At 43.8% G+C, this 12,812-nt stretch overlaps 4 protein-coding genes across 4 annotated transcripts; 3 read left to right on the top strand and 1 right to left on the bottom strand.

Annotated features, from left to right (window-relative positions):
• Positions 1-836: 836 nt before the first annotated feature.
• On the top strand, positions 837-1,717 carry LOC108111282 (serine protease 1-like). The gene has a single exon (XM_017220670.2). It carries the CDS (start codon positions 863-865, stop codon positions 1,658-1,660), a length of 798 nt encoding a protein of 265 aa, XP_017076159.2. The 5' UTR covers positions 837-862; the 3' UTR covers positions 1,661-1,717.
• Positions 1,718-4,663: 2,946 nt separating this feature from the next.
• On the top strand, positions 4,664-5,514 carry LOC108111279 (serine protease 1-like). The gene has a single exon (XM_017220667.2). The coding sequence runs from the start codon at positions 4,674-4,676 to the stop codon at positions 5,469-5,471; it is 798 nt and encodes a 265-aa protein (XP_017076156.1). The 5' UTR covers positions 4,664-4,673; the 3' UTR covers positions 5,472-5,514.
• A 425-nt stretch (positions 5,515-5,939) lies between these two features.
• On the top strand, positions 5,940-7,843 carry LOC108111288 (prolyl 4-hydroxylase subunit alpha-1). Its single transcript, XM_017220676.2, has 5 exons — positions 5,940-6,194; positions 6,252-6,415; positions 6,471-7,444; positions 7,503-7,668; positions 7,732-7,843. The coding sequence occupies exons 1-5, from the start codon at positions 6,007-6,009 to the stop codon at positions 7,824-7,826; spliced, it is 1,587 nt and encodes a 528-aa protein (XP_017076165.2). The 5' UTR covers positions 5,940-6,006; the 3' UTR covers positions 7,827-7,843.
• Positions 7,817-12,255, bottom strand: LOC108111287 (prolyl 4-hydroxylase subunit alpha-2). The gene is made up of 6 exons (XM_017220675.2): positions 12,024-12,255; positions 9,726-9,880; positions 9,511-9,667; positions 8,288-9,143; positions 8,058-8,223; positions 7,817-8,001 (listed from the first exon to the last, which is right to left on the bottom strand). The coding sequence occupies exons 1-6, from the start codon at positions 12,194-12,196 to the stop codon at positions 7,901-7,903; spliced, it is 1,608 nt and encodes a 535-aa protein (XP_017076164.1). The 5' UTR covers positions 12,197-12,255; the 3' UTR covers positions 7,817-7,900.
• Between the last annotated feature and the right edge of the window lie 557 nt (positions 12,256-12,812).

The raw sequence follows: 12,812 nt of genomic DNA, 5'->3' as shown, positions 1-12,812 counted from the left end.
CGAATGGGAGAGGAACAAATCGGCTTATCCTGGCAGCATCTACCGCACTGCGTTGCACACTTTGCGGCGTTCTGGTAAATTCAATCGTATATTCCGTGAAATGTTAAAAGTGCAAGCGAAGTGAATAATGGCTAGTCCCATTGCATTCGGCGAAGAATTAAAGCAGAAACCGGGGGCATCTATGCTAAGCCCAAGTGTTTTACTTTAAGGTGTAAAATATTATGGTTAAAAGGGACTTGCAAAATTGCAAATCATCAAAAATAGATATCAGTTCAAAGAAATAAGTGACTTGCTAATATGGCATAACATATATATTTATAATACAGGAAATGGGTGAAGTAAAACTATGTTTTATGACTGTTTATAAAAGTAAGAAATTTTCAAAGTAACGCTGAACGACACTCGAAAATATTGAATGAACTCTTATCAGTTCGAGATGTTCAACCACTACACTGATTTGATAGTACAAAATCAGGAGATACGAATTAATTTATAGTACTTCATAGCCAACTGGTTAGGTACATCATTATACAGCGTAGGAGTATATTTTGAAGTGCAATTGATTAGAGACCTAACAGTCATGGCTGTAACAAATGTTTTTTTTAGCAAATTTCAGAAGAGTCGAATAAAGATTAACAAAGTGATAGAAGGAAAGGGAGAAGACCACAGTCAGGTACGAGTCATAATTTCACCAAAGACTTATCAGTCGGCAGAACTTAGCATGCCAAACACTGGACATAATATACAACCGTCAATTCTTACAGATATTTAAAAGTGGCTCTTAAGAATGATAAGGTTTCAGCTTCGGTATAAAAGGGCTGCCAGTTTCTGGAAAAACCATAAGTTGAAAGACCTGTCCAAGATGAAACTGTTCGTATTCCTGGCTCTGGCTGTTGCCGCGGCCTCTGCCCTCCCTGCTCCCGAGCAGAAGCTGACCCCTGTCCCTGTTAAGGACATTCAGGGTCGCATTACCAATGGCTACCCAGCCTACGAGGGCAAGGTGCCCTACATCGTAGGTCTGTTGTTCAGCGGCAACGGAAACTGGTGGTGCGGTGGCTCCATCATCGGAAACACCTGGGTTCTGACCGCCGCTCACTGCACCAACAATGCCAACGGAGTGACCATCAACTACGGAGCCAGCATCCGCACCCAGCCTCAGTACACCCACTGGGTCGGCAGCGGAGACATCATCCAGCACCACCACTACAACAGCGGCAACCTGCACAACGACATCTCCTTGATCCGCACTCCCCACGTTGACTTCTGGAGCTTGGTGAACAAGGTTGAGCTCCCCAGCTACAACGATCGCTACCAGGACTACGCCGGATGGTGGGCTGTTGCCTCCGGATGGGGCGGTACCTACGATGGAAGCCCACTGCCCGACTGGCTCCAGGCCGTCGATGTCCAGATCATGTCCCAGAGCGACTGCAGCCGCACCTGGTCTCTCCACGACAACATGATCTGCATCAACACTGAGGGAGGAAAGTCCACCTGCGGAGGTGACTCCGGTGGTCCCCTGGTCACACACGAGGGCAACCGCCTGGTCGGAGTGACCTCCTATGGCTCCGCCGCTGGCTGCCAGTCTGGTCACCCAGCTGTCTTCAGCCGTGTCACCGGATACTTGGACTGGATCCGCGACAACACCGGCATCTCCTACTAAGAGCTTTATGTTTTTCCCCGTTTTTTGGGTTTGTTCAATAAACGTTTAAAAAGTAAACATTTTACTGATATAATTAAGAAACGGGCTATAATATAGGAACGGTAACAGAGTTGAAGACATTACATGCACTCCGAGTATTAAATAAAGTGCATATTCAAGAGAGCACTTTGGTTCATAAAAATCGCGCGCAGGCTGACAAAGGCTGACTGCTATAGTTTTAGATCTTCATTGAAAGATGGCGCCACCTTATAACAGCAGTGGGATTTGCTTATTGCCTACCATTATAAGCTATCTGTTTTAGCCGTTCGTCTTATATTGACAAAGTTAGAGTTAAGAAACGGCAACAAAACCGTGCTCTCTGCTGTCAAAAGATGTAGCATAATCTTGAGCTCAAAAAAATCAGTTTTTTGGCCATAGCACAGCCAAAATGGCCCATATGAGGAATGTAATACGTCGTAGGGCTCGTAATTTGATTGCAATGATTCCCAATAGGTTTGCATTAAAATCTGGAGAACTCAATTTTTGGGCATTTTTGCAAATTTTGATGATGTACCCCTTATCAAAAATGCGAAATTTGGGCCAAAATTGATTTTCCCAAATTCGAAAATCGAGTGATAGGGGTGCTTAGTTTTGGTCGTTAGCAGCACAAAAAAGTTGTTCTTTCAGCTGTGCGTCTTGTTTTGGCCGAGCTAGAGCTAAAGTGCCTAACATAGTATTGCAAATTTCTGTTAAAAATGGGTTTCCAGCTTTTTTAGCCATTAAATCGGCACTCGCAGCCACAAATAAGAAGAATAACACAAAAAGCAAGTAAAGGGGTTTAAAGTTTTGGTTGTTAGCAGCGTAAAACAGTCAATGTTTTAGCCGTATGTCTTGTTTTGACAAAGTTAGAGCTAAAAACCGGCAAGAATCTGGGCTCTAAAAGACGTATATTTGACTTTGAGCCCCAAAAAATCAGTTTCTTGGCCATAGCACAGCCAAAAATGGTCCAAATCAGGAATGTAATACCTCGTAGGGCTTGTAATTTGATTGCTTTGATTCCCAATCGGTTTGCACTCAAATCTGGAAAACTTAATTTTCGGCGATTTTTCGAGAATTTTGATGATGGTACCCCTTATCAAAAATGCGAAATTTGGGCCAAAATTGATTTTCCCAAATTCGAAAATCGAGTGATAGGGGTGCTTAGTTTTGGTCGTTAGCAGCACAAAAAAGTTGTTCTTTCAGCTGTGCGTCTTGTTTTGGCCGAGTTAGAGCTAAAGTGCCTAACATAGTATTGCAAATTTCTGTTAAAAATGGGTTTCCAGCTTTTTTAGCCATTAAATCGGCACTCGCAGCCACAAATAAGAAGAATAACACAAAAAGCAAGTAAAGGGGTTTAAAGTTTTGGTTGTTAGCAGCGTAAAACAGTCAATGTTTTAGCCGTATGTCTTGTTTTGACAAAGTTAGAGCTAAAAACCGGCAAGAATCTGGGCTCTAAAAGACGTATATTTGACTTTGAGCCCCAAAAAATCAGTTTCTTGGCCATAGCACAGCCAAAAATGGTCCAAATCAGGAATGTAATACCTCGTAGGGCTTGTAATTTGATTGCTTTGATTCCCAATCGGTTTGCACTCAAATCTGGAAAACTTAATTTTCGGCGATTTTTCGAGAATTTTGATGATGGTACCCCTTATCAAAAATGCGAAATTTGGGCCAAAATTGATTTTCCCAAATTCGAAAATCGAGTGATAGGGGTGCTTAGTTTTGGTCGTTAGCAGCACAAAAAAGTTGTTCTTTTAACTGTGCGTCTTGTTTTGGCCGAGTTAGAGCTAAAGTGCCTAACATAGTATTGCAAATTTCTGTTAAAAATGGGTTTCCAGCTTTTTTAGCCATTAAATCGGCACTCGCAGCCACAAATAAGAAGAATAACACAAAAAGCAAGTATAGGGGTTTAAAGTTTTGGTTGTTAGCAGCGTAAAACAGTCATGGTAATACATGGGGTAATCTTTAATAGAATAGATTTTATAATTGGGTTTACTCTCTCTCTCTTTACTCTGTAAAATATACTAAAGCCAACCTTGCTGTTGATATGGAAGCTGCTTATGATTTCGTTTGAATTAAGTAACAGGAAAATTGTGGTTAACATTAGTAAATTTATAACTTTTTCCAAAAGTGTACACCTTAGTATTAAGTTACAAACTTGGTAAAACGAATGACGATTTTAACAATATATATTTTTAAAAAGCAATCAAAACAATACCAATATTTCATATTTGAACTATTCCAAGTTCTAAATATTAGTATTTATGTCATGAACAACAACAACAACAAGAAATATCTCATCAAGCACAGCTATAATGACTAAAAAATTAAGGTGAGTATAAAAAAAAAGGGGGTGATTCTTTTGGACAATGGAAATATATAGAAAATGCTCAACATTTTATGGCAGTGTATTATAGTAAGAACTTTCCGAAAAAGTTGAATGACTTCTTAACAACGCAAGGTGTCCAGCCCCATCAGTGATTCGATGGCAAAAAATCGTTATCAGCACAGATTTGAGTTAATTTAAGGCAGTTCTTAATCGATTATAATGTGTAGGTGGGGATTTTTTCTTTAATAAAATTTGATAAGAGATTTAATAGTCATGGCTAATAAAAATCAACTGTAGGCAAAAATATTTATTTACTCAATTACCTAAAATTAATTAAGTTATTAAAATATTATTAATGAGGATCTATGATTATAATACCATTCAAAATTATAGAAAATATTGGCGATCTTAAGCGCGAAACGGTTAAGTTCTTAGCTATTTACAACAAACTGACAACCGCCAAGTACTTGTCATATTTTCACCAAAGACTAATCTGTTCCCACTTATCAGGTGGCACAACTTGACATGCCAAGACTTGGCCATAATATACAGCCCTCAATAGTTTCAGACTTCCAACAGAACTTCTTAGGACTGATAAGGTCGTGGATTCCGTATAAAAGGGCGGTCAAGCACTGAAGAAAACATGAGTTGTAAGACCTGTCCAAGATGAAACTGTTCGTATTCCTGGCTCTGGCTGTTGCCGCAGCCTCTGCCCTCCCTGCTCCCGAGCAGAAGCTGACCCCCGTCCCCGTCAAGGACATCCAGGGTCGGATCACCAACGGCTACCCAGCCTACGAGGGCAAGGTGCCCTACATCGTTGGTCTGCTGTTCAGCGGCAACGGAAACTGGTGGTGCGGTGGCTCCATCATCGGAAACACCTGGGTCCTGACTGCTGCTCACTGCACCAACGGTGCCAGCGGAGTGACCATCAACTACGGAGCCAGCATCCGCACCCAGCCCCAGTACACCCACTGGGTTGGCAGCGGCGACATCATCCAGCACCACCACTACAACAGCGGCAACCTGCACAACGACATCTCCCTGATCCGCACTCCCCACGTTGACTTCTGGAGCTTGGTGAACAAGGTTGAGCTCCCCACTGGCAACGATCGCTACCAGGACTACGCCGGATGGTGGGCTGTTGCCTCCGGATGGGGCGGTACCTACGATGGAAGCCCACTGCCCGACTGGCTCCAGTCCGTCGATGTCCAGATCATCTCCCAGAGCGACTGCAGCCGCTTCTGGTCTCTTCACGACTACATGATCTGCATCAACACCGACGGAGGAAAGTCCACCTGCGGTGGTGACTCCGGTGGTCCCTTGGTCACACACGACGGCAACCGCCTGGTCGGTGTGACTTCCTTCGTCTCTGGATCTGGCTGCCAGGCCGGTCACCCCGCTGTCTTCACCCGTGTCACCGGATACTTGGACTGGATCCGCGACAACACCGGAATTTCTTACTAAGCCTTTAAATAATTTCCGTTGTTAATAAAATTTTGAAGCATTATATGTCTGCAGTCTCTTAAATAGGGAATGTTTGAGGAAAGTACATGGCTTCTAAGGGGATATTAGTAAAAAATATTAACTAAACTAATTGATATCACGTTAAAAGTTGGACAACATCTTAGCTCCTCTTCAATAAAGTTCGGGAATTTGTAGATCTTGTTTGCTTTAGCAAGGCATATATATTTCTGATTTTAATAACTTAGCTGTTAAAGTAGGTACTAGCACTAGCTATGGAAATGTCCATCTCCCCAATTGTGATGTTTTAGGGAAAGAGAGTGAGAGATTTGGAGAACGAACAAGTTGTTTGTTTAGCATCGCTTGTGTGGGTGTCTGTACCTGACATCTTTGTTTGCACAGCGTTTTTGTCTGGATACGTGACAGTCTACAAATGGAATATCGTTCTATTTGGCCCAATCCGCACTTAGATACATAGATACCTCTGGCTGAGGCAGTCACCATCAGTCGGTCTGGGTCTCTCAGTGCACTAGTCAAAATGTCGCATCGAAGTTGGTGCCTGGTTGCTGGTATTTTCCTGCATGTGATTTGGAGTGGAGTAGCCAAGGGGGAGTTCTACTCGTCAGTGGACAGTATGCAGGATCTGGCCCAAGTGGAACAGGAGCTCCTGAATGCCACGCGGTCGTACTTGGAGACGCAGCAGCAGCAGCTTAACTTTTATCGCAGGTAAGGCAATATGATATGAAAGAGTTCCAGGAAGAGTGTAACTGTAATAATTAATAGATATGTGGAGCAAATTAAAAGGGAACATGAGTGGGCCATGGCGCAAGTAAGACTTGATGAGTATCTAGGTCACCCTCTTCATGCATTCCGATTGATCAAACGATTGGTTCAGGATTGGGATGCGATTGTCTTCGAACCCATTCTTGCCAATAAACCCAGGGAAGGTGGGTGTAATACTCATTCATAGAAAACACTTCATAAGTTTCTCTTTTCTGACAGACTTCCGAGAATTCGTAGAGACCTTAACCAGAGATTTAGGCTACCCTGATCAATCTGAGCTTCAAGGAGCAATCAAGGGCTTGGCAAGGCTGCAGAAAGTCTACAATCTCACGACCACGGATTTGGCTGATGGCATTATCAATGGATACACCTTTGACACGGATCTGCATTGGCGTGAGTGCTATGAAATTGGAGTCCAACTCTTCGACCTCGGGGAATATCACAGATCACTGGAATGGCTTCAAGCGGCCTTAGTCCTCCTTCGAAATAGTCCACGGGAGGAAAAGGACGAAAAAAGGTACATATCAGATATCCGGGAATATGCAGCAATGGCCAACTTCGAGTTGGGTAATCCCAAGAGAGCTGGAACACTCCTAAATCAGATCCTCAAACCTGATCCCACTCATTCCGCTCAGCAAACGCGAAAGTATCTGGAGAGCAGAGAGCCAGGAAAGAACTTCCAGGAGGATAACCCCCCTTGGTTTGCAAATTATACGAGGCTGTGCCAGGGCAGAAGATTGCCAGAGGAGAGCAGTGGCAAGCCCTTAAAATGCTATCTGGATGGAAAGCGACATGCCTACTTCACCTTGGCGCCACTCCAAGTGGAGCCAGTGCACCTGGATCCCGATATCAATGTCTATCACGGGATGCTAAGCTCTCAGCAGATCCTTTCCATCTTCGTGGAGGCAGACAAGGAGGAGATGGTTCGCTCTGCTGTTGCCGGAGAAGGCGGTAAACGTACCGTTAGGGATCTCCGGGTCAGTCAGCAAACCTGGCTGGACTACAAGGCTCCAGTGATGATGTATGTGAGCCGGATGATTCAGTTTGTTTCCGGATTCGATATAGCCGGAGCCGAGTATATGCAGGTGGCCAACTACGGAGTCGGTGGTCAGTACGAGCCGCATCCGGATTACTTTGAGGTCAATCTGCCAAAGCAAGTTCGAGGAGATCGCATCTCCACCAGCATGTTTTACGTGAGTCCAGACCTGGTTCTTTCCCTCTAAAGTGATTTTGAAATATTCTATACTGTAGCTCTCTGATGTTGAGCAAGGGGGTTACACCGTCTTCACCAAGCTGAATGTCTTCCTGCCACCTGTCAAAGGAGCTCTGGTCATGTGGCATAATCTACATCGCTCCCTGGATGTGGATGTGCGCACTTTGCATGCCGGCTGTCCAGTTATAGTGGGCTCCAAGCGGAGTAAGACACACGTTTTCTGGTTTATCATTTAATATTATTTATCACTTTGAATCCTTCTTACAGTTGGAAACATCTGGATGCACTCGGGCTACCAGGAGTTCCGTCGACCTTGCAACCTCACCTCAGATAGCTATAAGTCCGAAGCCTATCGGGACTGAGTGCTCTTTATACATTTAATAAATTAATTTCTTACTTTAATGAGTGTTGAGAATATTTCTTAGTTCTAAGTGCATCAGTCGAAGTCCCTGTAGTGCAGAGAGATCTCTCGGTTCCTTTGCAGATCACAGGGTCTTACTTTGTCCTGATGGCGTTCTCTGACCCAGACATTGGCAACTGGAAAACCAATATTAAACTTAATGGGTTACTTTTTAACAAGAGGCTTGACTTACTCCACTTGCTGCCCTGGAGAACGGGACATGCAGCGTGCTTGGTTCGGAAGTCCTGGTCACCGGAAGGATGAAGGTTGTACCAGAAGAGCAGACTACCTCGTTCAGGGGTCACCAGCAGGGGCAAGAAGGGAAAAGCTGTCCCGCCTCCAGCTTCTACATCGGAAAGCTGGAAAGCCAATTACATCTTATTAGTAACTTCAAGGAAATCTTCAAGATAATGAAAAACTCACGTAATATATTCCCGTGGCAATACGATTCCCGTGGAGATCCCCCTCCTGGTATATGTGATTGTCGGGAAAACTATCCCAGTGGGGCTCGTAGTGCCCACCAATGCCATAGTTTGCCACCTGCAGATCCTCGGCATAGTCCATGTCCAGGCCAGAAAAATCACCCACATGCTGACTAAGAAGCTTGGTGGCCGCGTTCCTCGAGTAGTTGAAGGAGGCACCTTGACTAGTGCGAAAGGCGGCCGCCATGGATCCCCCATTGCCGCCCAGGGAGTATACAGTGGATCTCTTAATCCTCGGTCGGGCAGTTTTTTGAAGGAACTCCGAGTCTTTGGAGCTAACCACCTGATGCATTTGCACTACCAGAGGATCCAGGTGCAGCTCCTCCAATCTAAATGGAACGTAACCCAATCGGCTTCTCCTAAGGCGACACCTGAGTTTTCTCTGCTGAGAGGGCAGTGGGGCCAACTCCCCACGGCACACCTGCTCGTACATGCGGAACTCGCGGGACTCATGGTAGTCTCCAGGTCTCCGTGCTGTCATATGAAGCAGGCCGTTCTTGTCGCCATCTGTGATCAACTCCTCCAGATGCTGACGAGTCTCCAGCAGGTGATTCCTTTGCTCTGGTTCAATGGATAGCACATGATTGACCAGATTCAAGGCACTCTCGTGGGCACCCATTTCCCTGTGATATTCCACCACTGCCTCCATAAAGTCCAGAGAGGCGGACTCCGATCCGTAAGACTGTTCCCCGAGCAGCTGCATCGACTGCTGCAGCCACGGAACAGTGTGGTTGTAATCCCTCAATGCGTACAGGTGCTGGCCCAGGACGAAGCAGTCCTGCCAAGACATGGCCGTACTGAAAGATAGTTTATAACATCTTAGTAGTAGCTACAATAGCCAGACTTCAGCAATCTGCTAAACATAGTCGCTGAAACTTTACATTTTTTTGGGTCACTTCCTTTCCCACTTTTGGGCTTTGAAAACATTGGGCAGTCTTAAGCTCACATCATGAAATGGCACTCGGAATAGGAAAACTTAATTGCTGCTTTGTTATGAGGTGATGCCAAGTCAACTGGCCATTAACTTCAAGATCTTGTTGGGTAAGCCAAGTAAGCTAAGCACTAAGCTTGCTATAAACTATCAGTGCTTAAGCACTTCATCTAGTATTCTCAGATGACTTATGTACTATCTTTAATACTAATTCAAAGACGGTAATTCCTTACCCATACTTAACACCATTTAAGATTCCACTGGCCAGCTCGGCCACATCCAACTGGTAAGTCTGCTGAAGTCGCGTAAGAGCAATGGCCGAGCCCACGAAGTCGTCCTGCGAAGGGAAGCTGAGATTCTCCTTAAGCCTGGCCATGGACTCTAGGTAGTCTGCAACGATATAGGGTCAGATGGCATATATTACATCACCTTCACAATGGTGACCCACTTGAGCGACTCGAATCAGCCGTAACACTGCCCTCGAAGGTCTCCCAATCGCTGTGAAGGCGCTTAATCAGTCGGAATGCGTTCACCGGATTGTTGAGGTAGTCATCGATTCCATCGGCGGCGTTCAGGTGCTCCACGCGGATGGCGTCTATTTCACTGAGATCATAAACAAAGTAATCATTAATCAGACTCATAACTAAAGGAATTTGCATAAATTAAGTTATTTGGGATGGACAAACTAAAACCAAAAGTTCTCTGCGGCTCCTACACTGGCAAAACGGAACCTGAACTTGAATTCGGAATTGATTGGTTATTTTAAAGATACAAATTCAAACTGAAGTTCTTGGCAACATTATGGTTTAAGGGGGAGGTACAGAAACGTTTTTCGAACACGAATTCAAGTAATTAATTAGATCGGAAACCAGATATGAAACCATTCTTTGCTGATACAAATAATTAGTTGTTTTGTCATTAAGGTAGAATAAACTTTGATCAGGATTTCGAAGTAATTATGCTTTGTTACTTATATTTATCTTCGATTCTTAGGTAACTGATTAACACACCAGCTAACACTCGGTTTATCCATCTAAACACCTGCTGATTGCAAACATTTTTCAGAATTAAGGAACAAAAAAGTGTTTAAGAATATTCAGCACTGGCCAGGAATGTATTCGGGTAGAGGGTTACCTGTTTAGTATAATTAACGCATTTATTTTCACGCCTGTCGCCAGCACTGGGGCTCGTTTAGAAGTCATTAAGCTGGGAGCGTAGCCATAATCTGAATCCAGAGGCGAGACACAACTAATTTGAGCCGAGGTCTTTTGTTGGAAACTTCATTGTGCTGATGATTAAGTGGCAGCACTTGTTCCCAATAAATCTATTTTATTTCTTGATTCGGAAAGGGGACGCCATGTCCAGTGACTAACGTTCAATTGTGGCTTACAGGGTTCGAAAATCAAAGACCTGTTTGTTCTGACGGCTGACTCAGGGGGTATAAATAATATACTTTACAATTTTCTAACGGTTTTTGTATTAGACAGCCGGGAATCCGGTTTCGGTTTGCGAAATGCGCATGATAAACAAAATAATGCTGGATATTATGCATATCTGAGGCGATGAGTGCACCATATTTTAAGATCCCCAATCTGCCAAGTCGATGACACTTATTTCTGAACAACAAAATAAACTAGCGGCAATTGTTTCTCAGATCTGGCGATCGATATCTGGGATGGTAGCAATCGATTCTCCAGATCGAGATAATGAAATGCAAGGTTTCGAAATGCTATTGAAAGTGGTTGGCCGGCGATTTGTGCTTTATATGAGCCATTAATTAGTATAATAACCGGCGCAAATAAATCAAGCCAAGAAATAGGAGAAATTAGCAGTCCATAAAATAAATATCACCCAGCGCATCTAAACAAATAGCTCGGTTAGGGCACCATCACATCTCCATCTCCAATCGGCGACAAATCGCTGGATTGCCATTCACTTTTATGGCAACCGGTCGTCGTCGGCCCGGAGTGCACAAATCTGCATAATTGTAATAAAACTAACTGAAGCTAACTAGAATTTAAAATCTCGGTGTGCCAGCTATCCCACACCCGACTTTAATTAGCCAAAAATAACAACAGCAGCAGCTGAAAATCTGCCCACCCGAGTCCGATATTAATTTTCAACCTACGTGGGCGGTCGTCCACGCATGTGAGATGAAAAATTCATAATCGTATGCCCGCTGACATCTGTCAATTGTTTTTCATGTTATTGTTTTGCGAACTGTGGAAAATACATGACTGGGAAACTGATGGACTCTATCAAATACAATTGGCTTCTGCGCGAAATGAATATCTCATTTGCATCTAATTAAAACCAAAAACTGACCATCTGGCTTTAGGCTGCCTGGAAGAGTAGGCTCGGCTGGAACCTGAAATGTCTTCTCATTTAATCTGGGTTCTTAATAGCATCTCAGTAGAAGAAGAATAGAAACCAATCTGTAAATTCCTCTAAAAAAGCATTCCCCTTATGGCATTATAGTTCTGATCTTATGTTTTGCATACCAATCGCTTGCTCAAACTAATAAGAATTTTGATTGATAGCTTTGTTTAATAGTAGTATGTTTAATAAAAGTGTCGATTTTACTTCAGCACTTTAGTCTTTAGGATTTCAGTAAAGGAATGTGCAATTCATGAAAATTCAGTAAATAATGTCATTGGCTTTGAAATGGATTTAACTTGACAGAGGTTTCCCCCTGTCTGAACCAAAAATATTATTTAAATTTAGCTTTAATTTCAATCACTTTTACCTCTGCAGCGCCTCGGCATGTTGGTTAATTTCATTCACATAACTCTGCAGCTCAGCCAAGAGGACAACCTCCGTTTCGAATAACTTCTCCAGACCCGAGGTGGAGCTGAAAAACTCACAGTGGCAGGACAGGACCTGCAGCACCAAAAAAAGGAAGCACTTCCCGAGAAACATTTCAATTAACCAATTAAATGCCACTGGCTTTAAGATTTCGGATCGCGGTTTTGGCTTGCTGTCCCAGCCGCGACTCGTTAGAAACTGATTTCGGTCGGCGGCAAAAGCGACGATCTTTGAAAGATCTGATGAGAAAAAGCTCGGGGCGTCTGTGATGAAGCGTTTTGGGGCTGCGGGTGTCGATCGAGCAGTTCCAGCTTTCGAATCGAATGGAACGGAATCTCTGGTCAAAGAACTGCCCGCGGGGGACGAGTTCTGCATGAATAGGTCCCCATGAAGTGAAGTGGGTACTCAGAAAGGTTCAATAAACTGAATCAGTCTGGTGTATTTACATAGGCCAGCCAGAAGTTGTGGCTTTTGTTAAAGGAACCAGAACTCAACATTAAAGCTCAGTGACTTTCCCAGCCAGACTGAATTTCCCTTGCTAATTACTTTCACTTTTCTGCTCCCAGCAGTTGTCACTTCACAAGCCCGAAAAACATTCAAATCTCCCAAAGAAACTTTGCCCGTGAACTTGTTTATGCAAATGAAGCCGGCAAATGAATACGCAACTGGCTTTTGGCTCAAACTAAGGCCGACCCGCCTCGTTTGTTTTGAGTGACTCGGCAAAGCACTC

This window comes from Drosophila eugracilis, unplaced genomic scaffold (assembly GCF_018153835.1).
Source record: "Drosophila eugracilis isolate 14026-0451.02 unplaced genomic scaffold, ASM1815383v1 contig_1781, whole genome shotgun sequence".
Classification (NCBI taxonomy): Eukaryota; Metazoa; Arthropoda; class Insecta; order Diptera; family Drosophilidae; genus Drosophila; species Drosophila eugracilis.
This window is presented reverse-complemented; position numbering and strand designations above follow the sequence as displayed.

What these genes read in the sequence shown, in the direction of transcription:
- LOC108111282 (XM_017220670.2), top strand. Translation starts at nt 863, where the DNA reads ATGAAACTGTTCGTATTCCTGGCTCTGGCTGTTGCCGCGGCCTCTGCC.
- LOC108111279 (XM_017220667.2), top strand. Translation starts at nt 4,674, where the DNA reads ATGAAACTGTTCGTATTCCTGGCTCTGGCTGTTGCCGCAGCCTCTGCC.
- LOC108111288 (XM_017220676.2), top strand. Translation starts at nt 6,007, where the DNA reads ATGTCGCATCGAAGTTGGTGCCTGGTTGCTGGTATTTTCCTGCATGTG. An exon ending in TGCCAATAAACCCAGGGAAG is followed by an intron (nt 6,416 to 6,470) that starts GTGGGTGTAATA and finishes CTTTTCTGACAG; the next exon opens with ACTTCCGAGAATTCGTAGAG. An exon ending in TCTCCACCAGCATGTTTTAC is followed by an intron (nt 7,445 to 7,502) that starts GTGAGTCCAGAC and finishes TCTATACTGTAG; the next exon opens with CTCTCTGATGTTGAGCAAGG.
- LOC108111287 (XM_017220675.2), bottom strand. Translation starts at nt 12,196, where the DNA reads ATGTTTCTCGGGAAGTGCTTCCTTTTTTTGGTGCTGCAGGTCCTGTCC. An exon ending in TTAAATGGTGTTAAGTATGG is followed by an intron (nt 9,144 to 9,510) that starts GTAAGGAATTAC and finishes ACTATCTTTCAG; the next exon opens with TACGGCCATGTCTTGGCAGG. An exon ending in TTGCCACGGGAATATATTAC is followed by an intron (nt 8,224 to 8,287) that starts GTGAGTTTTTCA and finishes TTGGCTTTCCAG; the next exon opens with CTTTCCGATGTAGAAGCTGG.